This window comes from Trematomus bernacchii, unplaced genomic scaffold (genome assembly GCF_902827165.1).
Source record: "Trematomus bernacchii unplaced genomic scaffold, fTreBer1.1, whole genome shotgun sequence".
NCBI lineage: Eukaryota > Metazoa > Chordata > Actinopteri > Perciformes > Nototheniidae > Trematomus > Trematomus bernacchii.
The window spans coordinates 1,756,031-1,776,444 of NW_022987524.1; the positions used below are offsets into that span (position 1 = coordinate 1,756,031).

The following is a 20,414-nucleotide window of genomic DNA, read 5'->3' on the forward strand; positions in this document are numbered from 1 at the left end:
TTACAGCATTCACACGCATCTTCTGCAGGAAATGCATTTTCTAGTCTTCTTCTTATTAGTATGAATGCTATTTATAGCATTCCACTATAGTTCTTCGAATCTTTATTCTTATTTCAGCCAATACTTTGGCTCTCCATAACTTCAGCATACTTTCAGCTACAGAAACCATTCAAATATCAAACTATTCAGCCTGTTCAGCAATCGATGGGAAACTTTCAACTTTTTCAAAATATTTTATACTTTTTGAAATATTCAGCTTTTTAAACTCTTTTTTTAACATGGAAGTCAATGGGAGGAACCTTCAAATCCTCTTTTACCTACACCTTACGCCAAATGCTTCTCCTTCCATATACTTTCAGCTAGAGACTTCATTCCAACTTTAAAATGATCACAAGACCTTCAGCTATGAAACTCGTTCTTCCGATTCTTCATATCTTTTACACTTTTTGAGATATTTAACTTAGTTTGGAGCTTGGTAAAGTGGCTTTCTTCAGATTTTAACATTAGTGTGTATTGGGCAGCTCGTTAAGTCTAGAGTGCTTTGATCTCAAAACAGAGTGGAGGACAGCTTGAAATTCGCCCAAAAAATGTTTTAAACCTGCCATAATTCCCAAACCCTACACTCCTCAGACATAATGTTTCATGAAAAACGTAGGAAAACCTCTCCTAGGTTGGAAAATAAAAAAGAATTAAGAAAAAATATTAAACAAAATGCCTCTTGAGGGCATGAAGAGACAAAAACTTGTCAAAAATTCTCCTTCAGATCAAATGGAAAGGCTCTCCTTTCACAGCACATCTCCATGGAAACCTTTGATCTCCGGGCTCACGTAAACAGGTGTTTTGATAACGTCGTCACCGTGGTAACCTTTGATCTCTGGGCTTACACACACAGGTGTTTGTTAATATTCATTCACTACTACTTACATTTAATATCTAACTCCTTCAGCCTACTTTCAGCTATAAACCTATTACTTTCAGCTATAAAACTATTACATTATTCAGCTATTTCATAGGATATACATTTTGTTGTTTATACCTTTTTTAAACCTTTTCTTTTAAATATTAAGCTTCTTCACTATTGTTCCTACTCTTCCAGTTTAACATTTCACTTTCATGTTTTCAACAAAGTCATTGCAATGCATTTGAGCTGTAACAATTTGATTCAAATCATTTCACTTTTCTGCATTTCTCCGCTAAGTTCAGCAACACACTTACTTGGTTTTTGTAGCTAAAAGCAGATACAGAGATCATTCAACTAATAACATATTCAGCTTTTTCTGCATTTTCAGCTAAATTCAGCAACAAATGTTCACAGATTACAGCATTTGCACACATTTTCAGCAGGAAATGCATTTTCTAGTTATAATTATTATTGGAGTCCCTGAAAAATAATTCTGCTATATTATTTTCTTCATTTGAGGATTAAATATCTGTTTATTTACTCTACGGTTTGTGTAATTCACCTTTTGTTGACTAGGATCCGGGGTGGCTTTAGCATATGTTACACATTGCACCTTTAAAATGCATGTGCTTTTGCCAATTTAGGTATTCAGAAAAGTGATGTCCCTATCAATAATAACATCCATAAATCTGTGTTTACAGGCTAAACTGTAGCTCCCTCTCACACTCACAATGCCTAATGTTTGCATATAAACGTGACAGTAACTCCATGAATATAAAGAAATGCATGAATGCTTATGTAGGTAACCATGGGGTTAAAACACAGCAAGACAATAGGCAAATTCATTGTAGTCCAAATTAAAGGCCACACAGGCTGATTTCAGTTTCCTACAATCATATCATTTGTTTAGGCGGTTATCTAAACTAAGCATCTGATCAAAAGTCATGGCAGAACAAAGTCCACTCACTCATATTCACTGACAGACATATTACAGACCTATCGCTGAACATCCCTGTGACACATGCAACTATAAGCACTCTGAATGTTCAATAATAATGAACGCAGGGAAGATTTATTGACCAATTGATATTATTGATATAAAACAACAGTTTTGCCTGCTGATTGTTTTTTTTTATATATGTTTTTGTTCATGCTCAGCCTCATGGAAAATGAGGGTCCCTCTCAAACAAAGTGACAGCCACGTCTTGAGGGAAACAAGTCGAATGTCTTCACTCACAAAGCCTTAAGGATACGTTTGTATTTGGTCAGAGAAAGATTCAGCTATATGAATGCACAATACAAACTGTGAGACAACAATCATTAACTTCCTCGTTGGGAACATTTCTTATTAAATGGAAAATTAAACTAAACAAAAAACAGGCTGATAAGCTAAAAACAATGTATTAGTGTAAATTAACACAGGCATCCTGCATCATGCAATGATTTGTACGTGCTTGTTTTTGACTTTAGTTAGTTTGTGCATAAATTAATATTACTTATTCACTTTTAATTGACAATTCTATATTTCAAATGTCAGGTTATTCAGTAAATTTAAATAATCTTGTTAAAAAAAGAATACACTATTGTGATTGAGGTTTCTCTTTTACTCTTGTTTGCTAATTAATGACGTAACACTCTGTGTTATTAAAGTTAGATATTTAAGTGTCCTTTGGGCACCAGGAAAAGCGCTATATATAAATAACATGTATTATTATTATTAAATTAACATTTAGCAGGAATAAAATAAAATGTATAGTGGCACTTCAAGCCCCAGAACACCTTGCGGGGCAGAGGAGACGCTACGGGCGGGGATTGGCTGACAGTCACATGGCACATCCGGCTCGCCGCGTCATTGGTCGGCGGTGAGGAGTCCAGCTGCTGTGTGATGTGAACGGCGCTAACTGCTTTGTTTTTAACTCCAGAGGCTACAGACAGGGCCGAGCCACTCCCAGGAAGTATATACAGCCGAGCTCCACCACACCGAGGCACGGTGCGCGGCCCCGCGAGCTGTTTTTATCAACTTTACCCTGATAACGTTAAGGCACGTTTGATTAGAGCTTGTGTAACAAAAGCCTGTGCGGTGAGCAAAGTCTCACTTATTTACCTCCCGCGGAGCCCTGCACAACTCTCGCTAACGGTAGCTCACAGCATAACGGTAAGTTAGACGCTCCTGTCAATTAAACGCTTTATCAAGCTCTGTCCTATCTGCCACTTTTTGCTTTCTTTACAAAAAGTCGATATTTGTCTTTAGTTTATCGCTCAGTGATAACTAGTATTGTATTTGAAAGGAAAGTGTACTATCCGTGTTAGGCAACCCTTAAGAACACACACCGCATGATTTTGACAATCCAGCGTCTTAATTCGCACGCGATATTATTCCACACAAAAAAAAACATGCAAATAGCTAAAGCTTATGCTGAAGTGATTCATTGATAACCAGGTTGCACTTGACTTGAGTATTTCAATGAGTTGCTACTTTGTACTTCTACTCCACTACAGTTCAGAGGTACATGGTGTACTTTTCCTCCACTACATGTATTTAATACCTTTAGTTACTTTACAGATGTGGATGAATGATGTGAAATATAATCAAGTGTTAAATCAGACTTTAGTTCCACCTGGAGTAAATTCACAAGCTACCCTCCAGTATACAAAGTCATTCAAACTAGCTGCACCTTTACCAGCTTTGAGAACACTTTCATGATCAATCATTATAAAACATATCATATATATTATTCTGAAAATGACTACTTTTACTTTTGGTACTTTAACTATATTTTGATCCTAATACTTTTCTACTTTTACTTGAGTAACATTTTGAATGCATGACTTTTACTTGTAGGAGAGTATTCCTACACTCTGGTACTTCTACTTGTACTCAAGTTCAAGATCTGAATACTTCTTCCACCGCTGAGTGGTTACAATATACCAAACAGCCAATTTTTGTTGAGATTAATTTTAGTTTCATTCATCTTAAAAGTGTAACTATACATTATCCATCATTTAGATTTGAATTTGAATATAAACTATTTGTAAAAATCATGCAAATTTAGTTAAATCTCGTGCTAAAGTGATACATGTATAAGTAGATCAACATAACAATTCCAAAAGTAAATGTCATTTTAAATAATAGCTGTCCTCATTGACCCTTAGAGACACACATAGACCCTCTTTTGTACCTCACATTCGACAGTTTAAAGTGTACAAGTGCTTAAAACAGGATGGTTATAAATGAGGACCATTCCCAGGCTCTATTTTGTGTCATTCCAATTTATGTTTAAGTGAAAAACATGCCGGTTTCTAGTGTTTCTCTTCATCTACAGCAGGGGTGTCAAACTCATCACGGACCACATTAGCATTATGTTTGCACTCAAAGGGCCGGTTGTAACTATATAAATATACATATATAATATATATATAAAATGATGTATTATATTACATTATTGCCTCTGAATTGGATTATTATCGGATAGTATAATAACATAGTAATTAACTACGTCTGAAAGCAGAAGTCCAGGGCAAATAATTGCAAGTCTCTTCAGTGCGCATGTCACAACACGAGATGCATTGTGGCCGATCTATTTATCCATTCAGGGTGAGCACACTCACAGGTTCTGGCAAGTGGGGTAAAATATATGGGCTCGTGTTTCTACAATGCTCAGATAATGCCAGCTTTTGGAAACTAACCCTTTTAACTCTTCTCATTTTACTTTAAATGTTGCCTAATTCTGTGTAGTACACGCATGCTTGCCTACCTCAAACTTCCTGTGAAAACTACACAGACCAGAGATCTTTGTCTATATGTGCCATAACTCACAACAGGGCAGTTTCTCTGCTGCAAAATAGTCGAAAAGAAACACTTTGACATATTGATCTCTAACAAAAAAGCCCAGGAGTCAAACTGTTATTGATTCAGAGAGAAAAGTAAACATTAAAGGTCCCATGTCATGGCCATTTCTACTGATCATAATTCCATTGTTGAGGTCTACTAGAATAGATTTACATTGTTCAATTTTCCAAACTCACATTGGTTTCTCATACAGCATCTCTGTATAGTATGTGTATTCACTCTCTGTCCTAAACAGCTTGTTGGAGCTCCTGCCCTAAACCTTGGACTTGGGTTTAGCCTGCTATCTCATTATGTAATGCATGTTCTCTGTATTTTCCTTCTTAGATCCATCATGAATTTCATCCTGGAAACCCTGCAAGTCCTCCTGATGTCCATCTGGTACAATCTGGAGTCCTTCGTCCACCTGTTTGTGCCCAGGAAGAGGAAGAACATAGAAGGAGAGGTGGTCCTGATCTCTGGGGCGGGCAGTGGGATCGGTCGCCTCATGGCTCAGGAGTTTGCGGCTCTCAACACTGTGCTGGTGTTGTGGGATATTAACCAGGAGGGGATGAAGGAAACGGCCAGGCTGGCTAAAGAGAGCGGAGCCAGCAGAGTGCACTACTATCTGTGTGACTGCAGCGACAAGAACGAGGTTTACAGAGTGGCAGACCAGGTAAGGTTCCTGAAAACTATTGTATTTACATTGGAATTCGGGGTCGGAACTGGGAATAAGTCACACCCCAGTTCCAGTAGCAGTCATCTCGGGTTACCCATTGTTAGCAATACCGTTTGATAACTACTTTATTTTGTGAATACAAACGTCATAGCAACATATCCACAGATAAAGATGAGCAGAACCATATGCAGTTGATGCACAAATAACACAGAAGAGCTATAAATGGCATATTATCAAAGGGTTCTCTTAATGTTCATATGCAGATAATCCATTTTAAATCATGATCTCGGGTATGGCGAGCTATCTCCTATCTCAGAGGGCGCGACAGTTGACATTTCAGACTGGGAACTCGGATACTCCCACTTCCCAGTACAACTGGAACACAGCATATCTCCATTGTATCATCTGACCATGCTGGCCTGTTAGCCTTTTAGCTTATGTAGCCTGTTGGGGTATGCTAGCCGACAAAAAGATTTATAGACCAATATTTACTGAAATCTAGGGTTTGGTGATATTTCAAATATTATATCAAAGTTTTTTTAGGCTAAATGGCGATATACAATATTCAAATTTAAAAAAGAATCCCTGTGAATGCTCCTTCAGTTTTTTTCAACTCATGCTAAACTAAATACACCAATATGCAAAAGTAAGAACTGGCTGAGCTGGTTTGAAAAGAAACAGCCGCATCAACGGCGATTATTTCATTTCATGGAAATGCTGCACCTTAATGTTTATTTTATTATATTTTGTATTTGAGTGAATACATTATTCACAGTTTAATAATAATTAAAAACCCCAAAAACATTTTATGTTTTGTGATCATTTTTTCTGCTGTACCGAAAACGTACCGAACCGTGACCTAAAAACCGAGGTACATACCGAACCGAAATGTTTGTGAACCGTTACACCCCTAATACATATTCTAATGATGAAGCAGAAAATATACTCTGCTATGAGACACACACACACACACCAGAGTTCCCGTTAGAATATTTCTTCGCCGGTCAAAATGTCCGTTAAAGTTTAAATCTTCCGGACAAAATTAGAAAAGTGCCGGTCAAAGGTCTTCTTTGTTATTTATTGAGCTTTAAAACGAATTGATATTATTCGATATTAAACAAACTAATTATAGTAGATTAATTATTCAAAAGTGTACAGTAATTTATAACGGGGGAATAATAAACGGAGCGCTCTCTCTCTCCTGACAGCCCGCCAGTATCATGCAGCTCGCGGATCCAGTAATGAGTGACCCGACAGTAAAACTAAACATATCTATAACTAGTTTAGGTAGTTTGAGAGGTAATTAAAATAGCTACGTGTGATATTCTGACCTGAAGTGTGTGTTGTTTCGCTCACCGCTGCAGGTGATCATGCAGAGCTGCGTGTCGACTCGTCAGCAGCAGCTGATCTCTCTCTCCCGTCAGATTAGACTTTACTCGCGTTTATGTGCATATCAATCAGATCTAGCTAGTTCTAGCTAATGATATGACTACCTGCTTATTAAAAGACACCTAAACAATAAGCGTCGCTATGCAACCGGGTGAGCGCAGCATTATGCATTTGTTTACATGCCCACGGGAACCCCGAGGCATTACCAACAGATCAACGCACAATCAACCCATACAGGACATCTCTTTCTCCACATTAAGTGTTAGACATTATAATTGACTATTCTTGTCTGTCACATACTCTTTTGTCTGTCACATACTCTTCTTGTCTGTCACATAAATGGCGCAACTGATGCGGTATTGCGCTAAAGGGAAATGATTTTGACCAGACATTTTGACCGGAGAGATTTAGATTTGCCGGTCTTCAGCATATTTTACCGGTCATAGTCCGGTAATTACCGGCTAACGGGAACTCTGACACACACACACACACACACACACACACACACACACACACACACACACACACACACACACACACACACACACACACACACACACACACACACACACACACACACACACACACACACACTCTCTGGTGGGAGCTTACAACATCAATAAGTCTGCTGTGTTGATCAATAACACATTACTGGCTGTCATCATCCTGCTCCCTCATAATGTCCACCCTGTCTTCTTCTTGGCCAGCGTTGAAACTTGTCGGTACTGGTAGCCATAGGCGTCATTTAAACTGGGGACGCACAAATAATTGTACACTTTTATTTGCACAAGAGAACATTTACAATCTCAAGGGCTGTTTTTGGTAACCCAAAAGGTGCAATTTTGACCTGCGCCATGTTTAATACTAGTTATAATTGGAAAGGGAATAGTAAAGCTATTGTTACTCTCGCTTTGCAGCTGCGTAACAGTTTCTGCACTAGTTGTCAAAACATGTATTCAAGATTCAAGGTTCAAGGCTTTTATTGGTCATGTGTACATAGCTACAGTGTAGTTATGACGATGAAAAGCCCCTCCAACAGAGGGATGTCCTTGTCCTTTTTGTCATTTGAGCGATAAAAACTCTTTATTTTTTTTGGACGTCAAATGACGGCAAGACGTCCATGCTGGTAGCTTTTGTAAAACCTGGCTAGACAGGTATTATATATTCCCTTATTACATGCTAACCACTGTAGTGGGTTTAAATGTGGGAATGTGTCTGGGAGTAATCCTGTAGCTCATCTGCAATGTTGCCGATTCTCTCTTATTTAATGCTTTCGTAATGATTTCCAAGCAGCTGTTTAAAGTGACTCTGTAGTCTGGCATTCTCACCATATGGCCCCTCTCACTCCACTTCATCATTGTCCTCCACTATGCTTTCCACATCATGTTACCTAGATGAATGGAAAAAACTAAGATTAACTACTTAGCTACTATTAGTCTAGCAACCCAATCCAATTAGCAACAAGGCTATGGAATATTCATTGTTGTTGTTGTTGTTGTTGTTGTTGTTGCTTCAAGTTAGCTAACACCTGTTAGTTATAATAAACCCATTTTAACCTATTGCGTCAGGCTCCTACTCCCCTGTTGTTTTCTCACATGTGTGTGAGCATGTGTGTGTGAGTGTGTGTGTCTTTAAAGCAGGGATGAGTGTTGTGTAAACATTCAGTGTTTTGACTAAGGCTGCGGCCCCACGAGGACGCATACGGTAAAACGCATACGCAAACGCAATCGCAAAAAAGGCTTCCGTCCACACGCAATAGACACCGAAAAGTGTCTGTTCACACGAGACAGCTCCGTTTAGCTCCAACCGCTAGAAAAGCTGCAGTACATATGCCGAGCCTGTACGTGGCGCTGTAACTTCCTCCACCAAAAGCAGCGAAGAAGACCCCGGAGCATGGTTGCCATGGTTGCCCTTCTGTTTATTCTCCGCGGTGGATGGCGTGTTCTCCTGCTGTATATCTCTCCAGTAGTCCACCAGCAGATGAAAAACACCCACCTCTCCGCCTCTTCCAAGAGACGAGGGAACCGTGCGGCAGAGTTTCCGTTAACATTTTTTTTCGCCGGTCAACATGTCCGTTAAAGTTTACAGCCCAGCAGCTGATATCTGAGCAGGAGACGTGGGGACCCCCCAAAGCATTAATTCATGGTTTTTACTAACCGGTATCAGTATGTTGTTACTTCGGCATCATTTTGAAACGTGTATTGCAATTAAATCACGGTTAAATATGTTCATCTTGTTGTAGTTGTAGCCCCCTTGCCAGCGATTCTCTCTCTAGTTTAGCATACTCAGCCCGACTCAGCCTGGTTGTTGGCCCGGAAAGAACCTCGATTTTATGGGGCCAGAAAAACTGTGAAATAGTACCCGCTAGCCCAGGCATGGGCAAACTAAGGCCCGCGGGCCATATACGGCCCGTTGGGCTTTTGAATCCGGCCCGCCGAATATTGGTACAAAATTGTCCAAATTATAGTAAAGACCGCATTCATTTTGCCTTTTTCCTGCAATACCCGGCATTTCAGTTGATCCCACTAGATGGCGCACTCTAGACACAATTTACCTTTGCTGGAGTCTGGTCTATTCTCTCAGCTGGCCCCACTCGGCAACCCGGCAAGATCCAATAACCAAATACGTCACGCTTACATTGGAGGGGGTCGAGATTAACCTGAGCAATAACAGTTCATGGCGAGTACGGCAAATACAAGTTGTAACAAGCAGTAGCGCTGAGCAAAGTGACTAGAACGCGACCACACACTTATAAAAAACACTTATATAAAGTCAGACAACACTAACCAGGCTTAGTGTGATTCTGTTTATTTGACCTTACTTTAATAACCATCCGTTCACTGTTATTGATCATTGTGGAGAGGCAGACGTTTTCCTTTTGTTTTATATTATTGCAGCTATCGGATGGAATAAATACATGGGCTACATGTGGCCATCACAAATAAGATCATAACGAAAACTACGCCGGTAAAATATGCGTGTAGAAAACGGCTTGTGCCACAATATGATAGCAACAAGTAGTCAAGATAGTCTGATTAGCTTCGGTTGTAGAATGCCAGAGAAACGTTCATAACAGCGTTGTGATGCCAAACAGCTTTCAGACTAAAACACATTCACTGATGGGGATGGGGGATATTTATCAGCTGCTTGTGTGACAGTCAGACAATGAAAACTTTACAGCGGCCGCTGCCGCGAGTTAACGGGGGAATAAACTCCGGTAGACGAGCAGCACTGCAGCAGGCAGTAATGCAGCTGAACCACATTAATAAACAATGCTCCACGGCACTCTGGAGAATGGTACAAGGTTGGAGAAGTAGTTCTTTAATTTAATCTGGTTTCGTATGATTAAAAACTACCCGACGCAGTCCTCTATTGATGTTGTTGTGAGCGGTGTTCCGGAGAAAATCAGCGACGTAAAACGCTGTGTGGGTCATAAGAAGCAGTGTGCGAAAAAACACACGTCCCACCGTCCGGGACGTGTTATTTACAATATCGGACAAGTAGATCTTTCAATTGACTTGTCCGGTGGACAAGTGACGTTTTTAGCCCGCATTTATTGACAAATTATAGATAAACTCACTTTACAAAAGGCAGAACTCATTCGCAAATTGTCCGTGTCCGTCAGTTGTTCGTTTAGAAATGTTAGTTTCGGTTCTGCTTGTCGATTCCTAAGGAAATGCATCTCGCCGCTTTCTGTACTGTTAGACGGGGGCGGGGCGGTGCGGGACGTGTAGCAGAGTGGCAGGGTTGGGAAGCAAAACTCGGTGCAGAGTAGGAACAAATAACAATTGTCCGGTACCGGGATTTATAAGAGTTGTGAGGACAGGAGGCGAGGCCGAGCCCCGCGGACCGCAGCTCTCTCTCTCTGCTCCGGATCATCTGATCGCTGCACGGTGCAGTTCAGCGTCTCTCTCTCTCCCTCTCTCTTTCTACACACAGTGGACCCGCTGCCCGTTTAACAGCATAATCTTTGTCAAACTTTCTTATGTTATTTCTCTAACACGTAATGAAGGTTATTAAGCGTTTTAGCTCCTATGTTGATAATATTGACCGCCATTTCCTTTATGAATTAAAGCAGCCTCCCTGTCTGTGTCCTCGCACTGTCCTCACATCCCCCGACCCCCAGACTCGGAGGAGCACAGGGATGTCAGTATTGTTTATGAAGCAGGGTATAGAAAATACATTATTGAAATTAAAATAGTATTTATTTACTTTTACAAACAGTGAGCAGCTGCAGCATGTGTATTGCAGGACATGTGCAAGCATGCAAGCGTCTTTGAGTTGTAGAAAAGCGCTAGGCCTATAGGCTATAAATATAATGTATTATTATTATTATTGTTATTAGGCCTATGTGTTGGACATGTGTGGTTGAACTCTGTCTCACAGGCAGGTTGCAGTGTAACATCAGAGGAGACTGGGCCAATTGTACATTCTCAAACTGCACCACATAGAACTAACTAAACAATGCAGAGATTATTTTTATATAATTGTATTCAATAACCGTAAGAAATTAAACAGTATGAAGTGATTTGTAAATAGGAATACAGATTTGACTTAATGTTTTCATAAATATGTTTTTCTCCCAGTTTGTCATGGGACTTATTTTTACCCTCTCAAAGAACCGGAATCGAGAACCGAAAATAACCGGAATCGAAAAGCAGAACCGGAATCGTTAAAATCCAAACTATACCCAACCCTACGTATGTGTGATGCAGTAAAATCTTACCGCTCACTTACGGTGTCGTAAAAAACGTGGGAAAATGTAAAATACGTTGGCGAAGAAGAAGATTCCAGTGGCCCCAATTTTTCCATTCTGGACAAGTGAACAATGTATTCGGACAAGTAAATTGCCAAACTCACTTGTCCATGGACAAGTACTCTCTAAAAACTTTTTCTCACACTGCATTGCTCCAAAGCAGGAAGCAATGTTGTAACGCAGGATAATTAATAGACAATCTGGATTGGCTTAATAAGAATAATGTATCTGAGCTGTGTACCATAGGGCAGTGTTGTAGTCAAGTCACCAATTCACGAGTCCAAGTCACTCTCGAGTCACCACTCTTCGAGTCCGAGTCCAAGTCCGAGTCACCAAGGGAGAGTCGTAGTCGAGTCCGAGTCCAAGTCCGAGTCACCCAATGAATGTCCGAGTCGAGTCCGAGTCCGAGTCATCATTACCTGTGTTCGAGTCCGAGTCCAAGTCCGAGTCACCCAAGGAGTGTCCGAGTCGAGTCCGAGTCCGAGTCATCATTACCTGTGTTCGAGTCCGAGTCCAAGTCCGAGTCACCAGTCTTCATGTATTAATCTTCGTGGATATATGTGTTGAAATGTAGCTGCTCCTCTACATTGCTTTTATCCTGTCATGTTATACTAATCTGTCTATTGAACTGCTGTGAAGCCAGTTTGGCTACAATTCTTGTAATAGGTGCTATACAAATATAAAGCTTATTACTAATATTAATATTATTATTATTATTATTATTATATATAAATAAACTATGTTTAAAATGAGTTACCTTTTAGAGAAGTGATTATATTTGTATGCCAATATTTTCCTATGGTAAAGTTTTCGTTTTGCACTTTTATTTTGATAGTAATAAGATCGGGACTCTTATTTTGAAGGAACTTTTACCGGTTAAATCGGTTTACTGATAAAGATTTAGCCCCAGAAAGCACATGGCTACTTAGCATGCAAAAGACGTCATTCTGCATGTTAAGTAGCCATATGCTTTCGTGTTATCGGCTGAATCTTTATGTATTGATTAGATCACGTTACTCTGATGATAGTGTTCAATACAGCCTATATGTCTGAACTCGATGTTTAGAGTAATGTGTTACGGAGCCTTCTCTTCAATATTGTTTCCACATAGAGCATTTTGCGCTGCTCTTTTCCAATGTGGAAGCAGAATGTGTGAAAGCATACAGCACGATGCGGGGTGTGTCTCTAGACATCTTTAGACTGGAATAGCGGGGCCCAGTACGTGAACTCGCCTCGCAGCCGGTGCACACGCCAGGATAGAGGACATCAGACTCCATAGAAAACTTGTCCGAGTCCGAGTCCAAGTCGGAGCGTCAATGTACAAGTTGAGTGCGAGTCATCATGGGGGGAAAAATTCACGAGTCCGAGTCCGAGTCCAAGTCAGCACGCGATAATTCACGAGTCCGAGTCCGAGTCCAAGTCATCGTGCGCGAGAATTCACGAGTCCAAGTCCGAGTCGCGTCAATCAGTGCGCGAGTCCGAGTCGAGTCACAAATCCCGAAAATCGGCACTCGAGTCCGACTCGAGTCCGAGTCCAGGACTCGAGTACTCCATCTCTGCCATAGGGAGACATGAAAACCAGTGCTTTATATAATAGAACTAACAACAGAAACACTGACAACACAGCACTTATTCACCAGATGATAACTTAATACATTCACAATGATTAAGTCAAACATAAAGTTATTCCTCAGCACACCACATGTCTTTATCTGTCAGCAGACAGATGCTTTCCAGACAACATTATTTCTGCAGGTGTAAAATACCTTGTCAGTGTCAAGCAGACACCTCCTCTCACCGCTTTGTGAAGTAGTAACTGCTTGGGTCAGGAGAAGAGCTAATCTTAGATCAGGCTACAAGTCAGAGACAAAGCCATTGTTAGAATGACAGACGTCAGCAGAGGCAGGTCCTGTCAGCTGCCACTAGCTTCATGTTAGCTCTGTGACTCACTGGAGAACACATCAAAATGTATTGGTTAAAATCCTCTCTGCAGCTGGTGATGAGCAACGAGTAGCATCACAGTTTCCGAATAACCTTTCATTCATATCATTAATATAGTAAGGTCATTATCAATTATATAGCTGCTGTTTAGCATGGATTATTAGCCAGGTAGCTAGCTGCTGTTTAGCATGGATTATTAGCCAGCTGCTGTTCAGCATGGATTATTAGCCAGGTATTTGGCTGCTTCTTGTCGTAGATTGTTAGTCTGGTAGCTAGCTGTACGGTACAACCGTTTTTTAAGTGACATTAAGCCCAAACTAGCTAAATTGAGAAAATATGAAAATAGTTTTTTTATTAGAATGGGGACAGGGGACCACATTTTACGGCGGCAGTGGTTCAGACTGTAGGGACTTGGCTTTTGAACCGAATGGTTGCCGGTTCACGTCCTGATCGTACAAGGTACTACAGGCTGGTACCTGATGAGGCACGGAACCCTCAACTGCTCTGGGCGCAGGCACACTGGCTGCCCCTCACTCTCCCTCTCCTGTCCTGCATGTGGTTCTGTGTGCTCATGTATATCAACCAGTGTGTTTAATGTGAGTGATAAAAGTAATTTCCCCTTCTGGGATTAATAAGGTATATCTTCATCTTTATTAAAGTTGTAAAGTGTGTTTCTCTTTGTCAGGTCTTGGTATTTAGGTTGCGAAGTTTTGGAATACAAAATATTCAAAGGACAACTCAGAGTACAAATGGTAGTAAGCATGTCTTTAATCAGTAGAATTAATCATGGAAACATGTTCTCCTTGTAAAGGGTCTGTGTCCCCACATTTTGAGAACCGTGATGTAAACAATGTAATTCCTGGAATGGTGATTTATTCAGGGTCTCAACAGCCTTTTGCCTGGTAATATTACGAGACAAATGTATCATATCTGGAATTTCTTTATGCATGGAACTGAATTTCCCCTCTGGGATTAATACAAATTCATTTTAATATTAATCCTAATCTTTGAAAGTATATTTTTACAAAATAGGATCACTGACCTTTTTCTTTGCTGCATGCAGGTGAAGCGGGAGGTGGGAGACGTCAGCATTCTGGTGAACAATGCTGGGATTGTGACGGGGAAGAAGTTCATGGATGCTCCTGATTCCCTGATTGAGAAGACGATGGAGGTCAACACCATGGCTCACTTCTGGGTCAGTCAGACACAACATACCCACACAGTTTACCTCTGGGTCCAAATAATTTCTTACAGAGACTTAACCTGATTGATGATGAAGAGACAGATCAGTCAATATTGTAGAGATATATACAATTTCTTAATCATTTGGCATTTCTTTCTAATAATGTTCTAAATGTAGGCAGGGCAAGGAACTCCAACACAATTTACTATACAATTACATTTGATTGAATCATCAATACATTTCAGAAAGATTAAATCCAGTTAAGCGTTAAAGTTTGTTCCACTAATTTGTTTTTTCCACAACTACATATCACATAACTGAAATTCTAGAGTTAGGTCATGTGACTTCAATAAGTACATTTCCTCTCTTCATGAAGACCCAAAGATCCAGTTAAAAGTTCAATGTTGAAGCATTGAATTGAATTTTGATTTATCAAAAATACTCCTGTATTTAAGTGATGTACTGTGAAAGTCAATTGTCCTCTGAGCTCTACAATCAAATCCCTGTTCAGGTCTCTATATTAAATATCATGCTTCATTTGTGTCTCTCTCTGCTCAGACCTACAAGGCCTTCCTTCCCGCCATGATTGCCAACAATCACGGCCATCTTGTCAGCATTGCTAGTTCTGCTGGACTCATATCCTGCAATGGATTGGCAGGTATGGATGTTTCCGATTTCCCCATTGTTACATTTAAATTATCCATCCTTAACATTATCCAGTTCCAATCTTTCTTTGTCTAGTGGGCGGGGTGTTTTGGCTCGACCCTTTTCAACTCAAACGTTCTCATTTTGCAACTCAAAGGTTTACTAGAAAAAGTTTCTGACAAAATGTGACTGCTTAAAAGTTCACTCGATTCTTATTTGATCAGTGCTGATCAAATAAGAATCGAGTGAACTTTTTAGTGCTGAAACAATCTCACAATTTGATGGGACTTCACAGCAGTGACATTGCTTCAGGGAGTGTGAGAATAGTTTTTATCTAGAACTAGATAAATACTTGGGACTGGGTGAGAAAGCTTCAGATGTGTTCAGGCAGGAGCTGTGTCTCTTTTGTTGCTGCAGCAAATGTCTTTGTCAATTCTCCTGCCGTAACTTCCAATAAATATTCTGTGTCTGATTTCCACTTGCCTCTCAATGAAACGTCAAACCTATTTACGTATTTTCTGCTGCATCCTGTAATTAAAGTGTAGACAGTTGGATGTTTTTAAGTTAATGTTCCAGATCTGTAAAAATGTTACTCCTAGAGTGAACCGTCTATCAACATCTTTACATTGACTTTACATGTAAAGCGACGAGCGAAATATTGCATCTCATCCAGTATGAACACCCCTTAAAACTGCTTCTGTGTCTGTAGTGGTTTTAACAAGCACAGCTGTAGTTTCGATGACTCTGTAGTTTGTTTATCATCTGTTATCTTTTTATTATAGTTGTAGTACTAGTCACCATGAACTTTGCCTTAGTCTAAACATAGATAAGTGATTGTCCCAACTCTAGGGCTGTGTTGGAAGTAATAAAATAATCATAAATGACAGAACAGTAATTAAGTTCCATTCAGGTTACTTAATCTGCTCATAGTTCAAAAAGGTTATTCACAGTGTGTCATGAAGTCAATGTGAACATATAGCAACATTAATATTGTTCTGGGCCCTAGCAGTGCTTAAGTCTTTTTTTAAATGTATTTTCTTTAAGGCAGAATTACATTTATAGAAGAAACGACAACACCAGATAGTGTGCGACAACTCTTTTATGAAATAACTGAGTGCATACTTTTATTGCATGGACTGGGCCTTATATTTTTATCATGTGGCCAGGTGTCACACATTGCACCTTTTTTTTAAATCATGGCTATGTAAAGGTGTCACATTTTCATTTAATTACCGATAATCTGTGATATTTTGTATAATTTCAACATCAGGGAGTTTATATCTAAATGCTCAGAACAGACCCTGAACGTTGGTGGTGTTTAAACACATTTGATTATCAGATTATTTTCAGTGCAGCTGTATGGCCATGTTAAGGCTGAACTAATCACAAATCACCGTAGAACATTGGAAACCAATTTGGATTGTTGTTCGCAATTTTTGTAATATTTTTTCTTGAAATGGACCCAAAATGTTTAAATCAGTAACTTTTTTTTGAAAGGTTGATTTTACAATAGCATCTGCAAACCTAGCAATTTTAGTAAATGTGGAAGTGGAGACATGTAACTACATATTTTTGTTTTGTTTTCAGTACAGATCAGTCCTAGTCGTGTATCCTCTTTTTTTCTTTAATGATATGGGTTTTGGTTGAACTTTGTTTGAGAAGCACTGGCTGGCATCTGCTGACTTCATTTGTCGACCAGATAAGAATTCCTTTAATAATACTTCTCTAAGATAATCACTCGTCGCCCTCTCACCCATATTCAGCAGAAAGATTAGAGTGCCTTATCAATATTAACTCTGCCTGGGTTATATAATTCAAAAGATGTAGCCATGGCACAAGATAATAACTGGTGTAACAAACAACATGTCACATGACTGCTTTGAATGTGCTCACTTCCTACTTCCTCTGAATGAAACCAGAGACACAGAAGATGCGGTGTGAAGATACGCTGCACTGATTTTCAGATACATTGTATTCTAAATGTTGAACAGCCTTAGGCCTGAAATCCACCATTTGTCCATCTCCTCTACAATCTGACTGATGTCAGCTCAGTAAAACATGACTTGTTGATATTCTGCATACTCTAACATTTGCGACACAATTCAGCCTGTGTGAAAACGAGGACCTTTAAGTCACCGCTTTGAAATGGAGTTGAAAGCAACACAAAGGAGTTGGCTTTAGTCTTAGAAAAGTTGTTGGAATTATTCACCGTCAAATTAAATGCACACACACCAGATTGTTCACAGATTAAACAGTTCTACTTTTTTCATACTATCAATCACACACAAACAAACACACTTGCACACACACTCCTCTCCTATCTCCATATCAACCGCACTTGGTGGGGTTACATCAAGCTCCCAGGAAGTGGGCCAAGTGTTGAAGCACATTATCAACAGTGGCCAAACGATGGTACTACAACTTCTGTGTCAGTCAATCGTCGTCATTGGTCCCTTAAAGACTTTTCCCATTTACTTGCATCGGGAGAAAGACATCTGTAAATCAGTGTCATGGTTTTGTTTGGTAAGCCAACTTCACAGTCTTACATTTGAATAGCCTTTTAACATTTTAATAATTATAAAATGCTCTGATAGCTGATTCCAGGGATATTTTTTCCTCTCACTAAGCCTAGCCCAGACATGACATAGTGGATTGGAGGCGGGGTTTAGGGAGAACACTAGTGTGCATGCTCTATGGCCCAATGGATGCGTTAGTTAGCTGGAAGAACCAGGTGCCATTTGTTCTGGAGTTAGACCACTTTGGCTTCATTCTCCACTGAGCAACTTTCATAGGACTGAACGGGGCCCCGCCTCCAAAGCTGTATCTAGTTCTCTTTATACCTCCATGGGTTACACACACATAACCTGTTCATAAAGTCTTAAGAGGTTTGCTACTTGTAAAACACAGTATTGTTGGGCACCAAAGTGCCTCACACACATGGAGAGGTGACTCATTTGATGTCATGCAGAGCCTTCAGGCTATTCAAAACAGTAAGAATATTTCTCCATAATCTAAACAGGCTGGCTTAATGTGGTGTGTTTGTCAAAGTTGATGACACTGTATGACGTCATCTGGATTCGTTCACTGTTATATTGAGTTGGCATGGAGAATTGTGAGATTTCACTAAACATTGACTACTAACATTGTTTAAATTGTTTTTGATTTAATGTGTGCTTTTTATTAATACACTTTTCTTTTTTTTTAAACCAAAAAAATAAAAAGAATTCCGGTCACCCATTCCCCTATGTTCTGAGGGTTCAGTGTCGAAGATCTTTATGAGTATGATATAAAACATTAGTATTAATGCACTGTGTTCTTACATTTTTACTTGAGTGTGTTTTTTTTTCTTAATGACTTTAAAGGGAACATGTGATTGGGTTGAGTGAGTGTGAATTAGCAGTATTTCTAGGTTTTACGGTTGCTTTTAAAATGCTCATGCTTTCCTCCTCTTCTCTCTGCAGACTACTGTGCCAGTAAGTTTGCAGCAGTAGGTTTTGCGGAGTCCGTGGGTCTGGAGCTGTTGGCCACTGGGAAAGATGGCGTGAAGACAACCATTGTGTGCCCATACTTCATCAACACAGGAATGTTCGATGGATGTCAAACCAAGTAGGTCTCTTTACAGGATTTCTTTTTTTGTCTGTTCATTTAATGTCTACAGACCTGTAAGGGGTGTATAACAGCAAGGACTTTGGCCATATTAGCTATTATTTGTTCAGGTTGCCTGGGAGTAGCCTACATTAGTTTGTTAGTGAGTAGATACTATGCTTGCTCTCGCCTCCGCTTACTTTCTTCTGCTGATTTTCCTATTGTTCTTATCTGAAAACTTTGAGCAGCGGCTCCGGGACTTTTATTAATCACTGGGACTGTTATTCTTTGTAGATGGACAGAGGACTCTTGTCATATTTTAAAATGTTAACAACAACCTCAGTCCTGCAGTAGCATGGCCTACCTACAGCTAAAGCCTAGACTGCGTGCTACTTAGCTTAAGCTAGTTAGCTTAAGCTAGTTAGCAACAAAAGGCCTCTCCATCTCTACTGATGACTTCCATAAACTTCTTCTGAAGATTGCTGCGTTGGAAACTAAAATGGACCGGTTGGAAGTTAAAGGTCCCATGTCATGGCCATTTCTACTGATCATAATTCCATTGTTGAGGTCTATTAGAATAGATTTACATTGTTCAATGTTCCAAACTCACATTGGTTTCTCATACAGCATCTCTGTATAGTATGTGTATTCACTCTCTGTCCTACACACCTTGTTGGAGCTCCTGCCCGCCCCCTTCCTATGAGCCCACTGTGCTCTGATTGGTCAGCTCGCCCACTACAATTATGAAACTTCTTTTATCACAAAGTCAATAATGCTGTCGTTGCATCGCTCTGAAGTCCATAGGGACTTGGTTTGGCAACTGGAAGGTCACCAGTTCAAGTCCCGGCAAGACCAAGTGCTACCGAGGTGTCCCTGAGCAAGGCACCGATCCCTACACTGCTCCCCGGGCGCCGTTCATAATGGAAGCCCACTGCTCCTAACACTAGGATGAGTCAAATGCAGAGAAACCATTTCGTTACATAGTACCTGTACTGTGTAATGACAATAAAAGTGAAAAAAAGAAAAGAAAAAAGGCTTCAAATGATTGGCTATTATCGCTTCATCTCTGCTCTGCTCAGCTTAAATGAACCAATAAAGTTCACACAATCTCTCCACACATTATTTCCTCTCTGTGCTCCCTCTTTTTATTGTTTTCTCCTGTCTTTTTGTATGAAAAGGCCACGTCATATAGGGAATCATTGAAATAGATCAAATCTCTCCCATTCTCTGTAATTATCTTCGGTCTTTGGCTTTAGTCTAACATGGCCTGTGTTAATAGCCTCTTCAGATTGTCTTGTCCTGAGTTTATTGAGGTGTGCATGTGTCTGGGTGTAACAGCCCATTTACCTATACTCATGGTGAAGACATGCTGAAGACTCAGGCTCATGGTGAAGACATCAAGGTTCAAGGTTCAAGGCTTTTATTGGTCATACGTACATAGGTACAGTGTAGTTATGACGATGAATATCTTAGGTCACAGGCTCCTCCAACAGTGCAATGCAATAAAAC

General features: G+C 40.0%; 1 protein-coding gene across 1 annotated transcript in view; it reads left to right on the forward strand.

Moving 5' to 3' along the window:
- The first annotated feature begins 2,781 nt into the window (after positions 1-2,781).
- Positions 2,782-20,414, forward strand: part of LOC117473770 (epidermal retinol dehydrogenase 2-like) — a 48,637-nt gene continuing 31,004 nt past the window's right edge. The window contains exons 1-5 of the mRNA XM_034119637.1: positions 2,782-3,056; positions 5,076-5,403; positions 14,556-14,687; positions 15,234-15,333; positions 18,782-18,926. Of these exons, the coding sequence (XP_033975528.1) occupies positions 5,083-5,403; positions 14,556-14,687; positions 15,234-15,333; positions 18,782-18,926 (698 nt within the window). The 5' untranslated portion in view covers positions 2,782-3,056; positions 5,076-5,082. The remainder of the gene's footprint in view (positions 3,057-5,075; positions 5,404-14,555; positions 14,688-15,233; positions 15,334-18,781; positions 18,927-20,414) is intronic.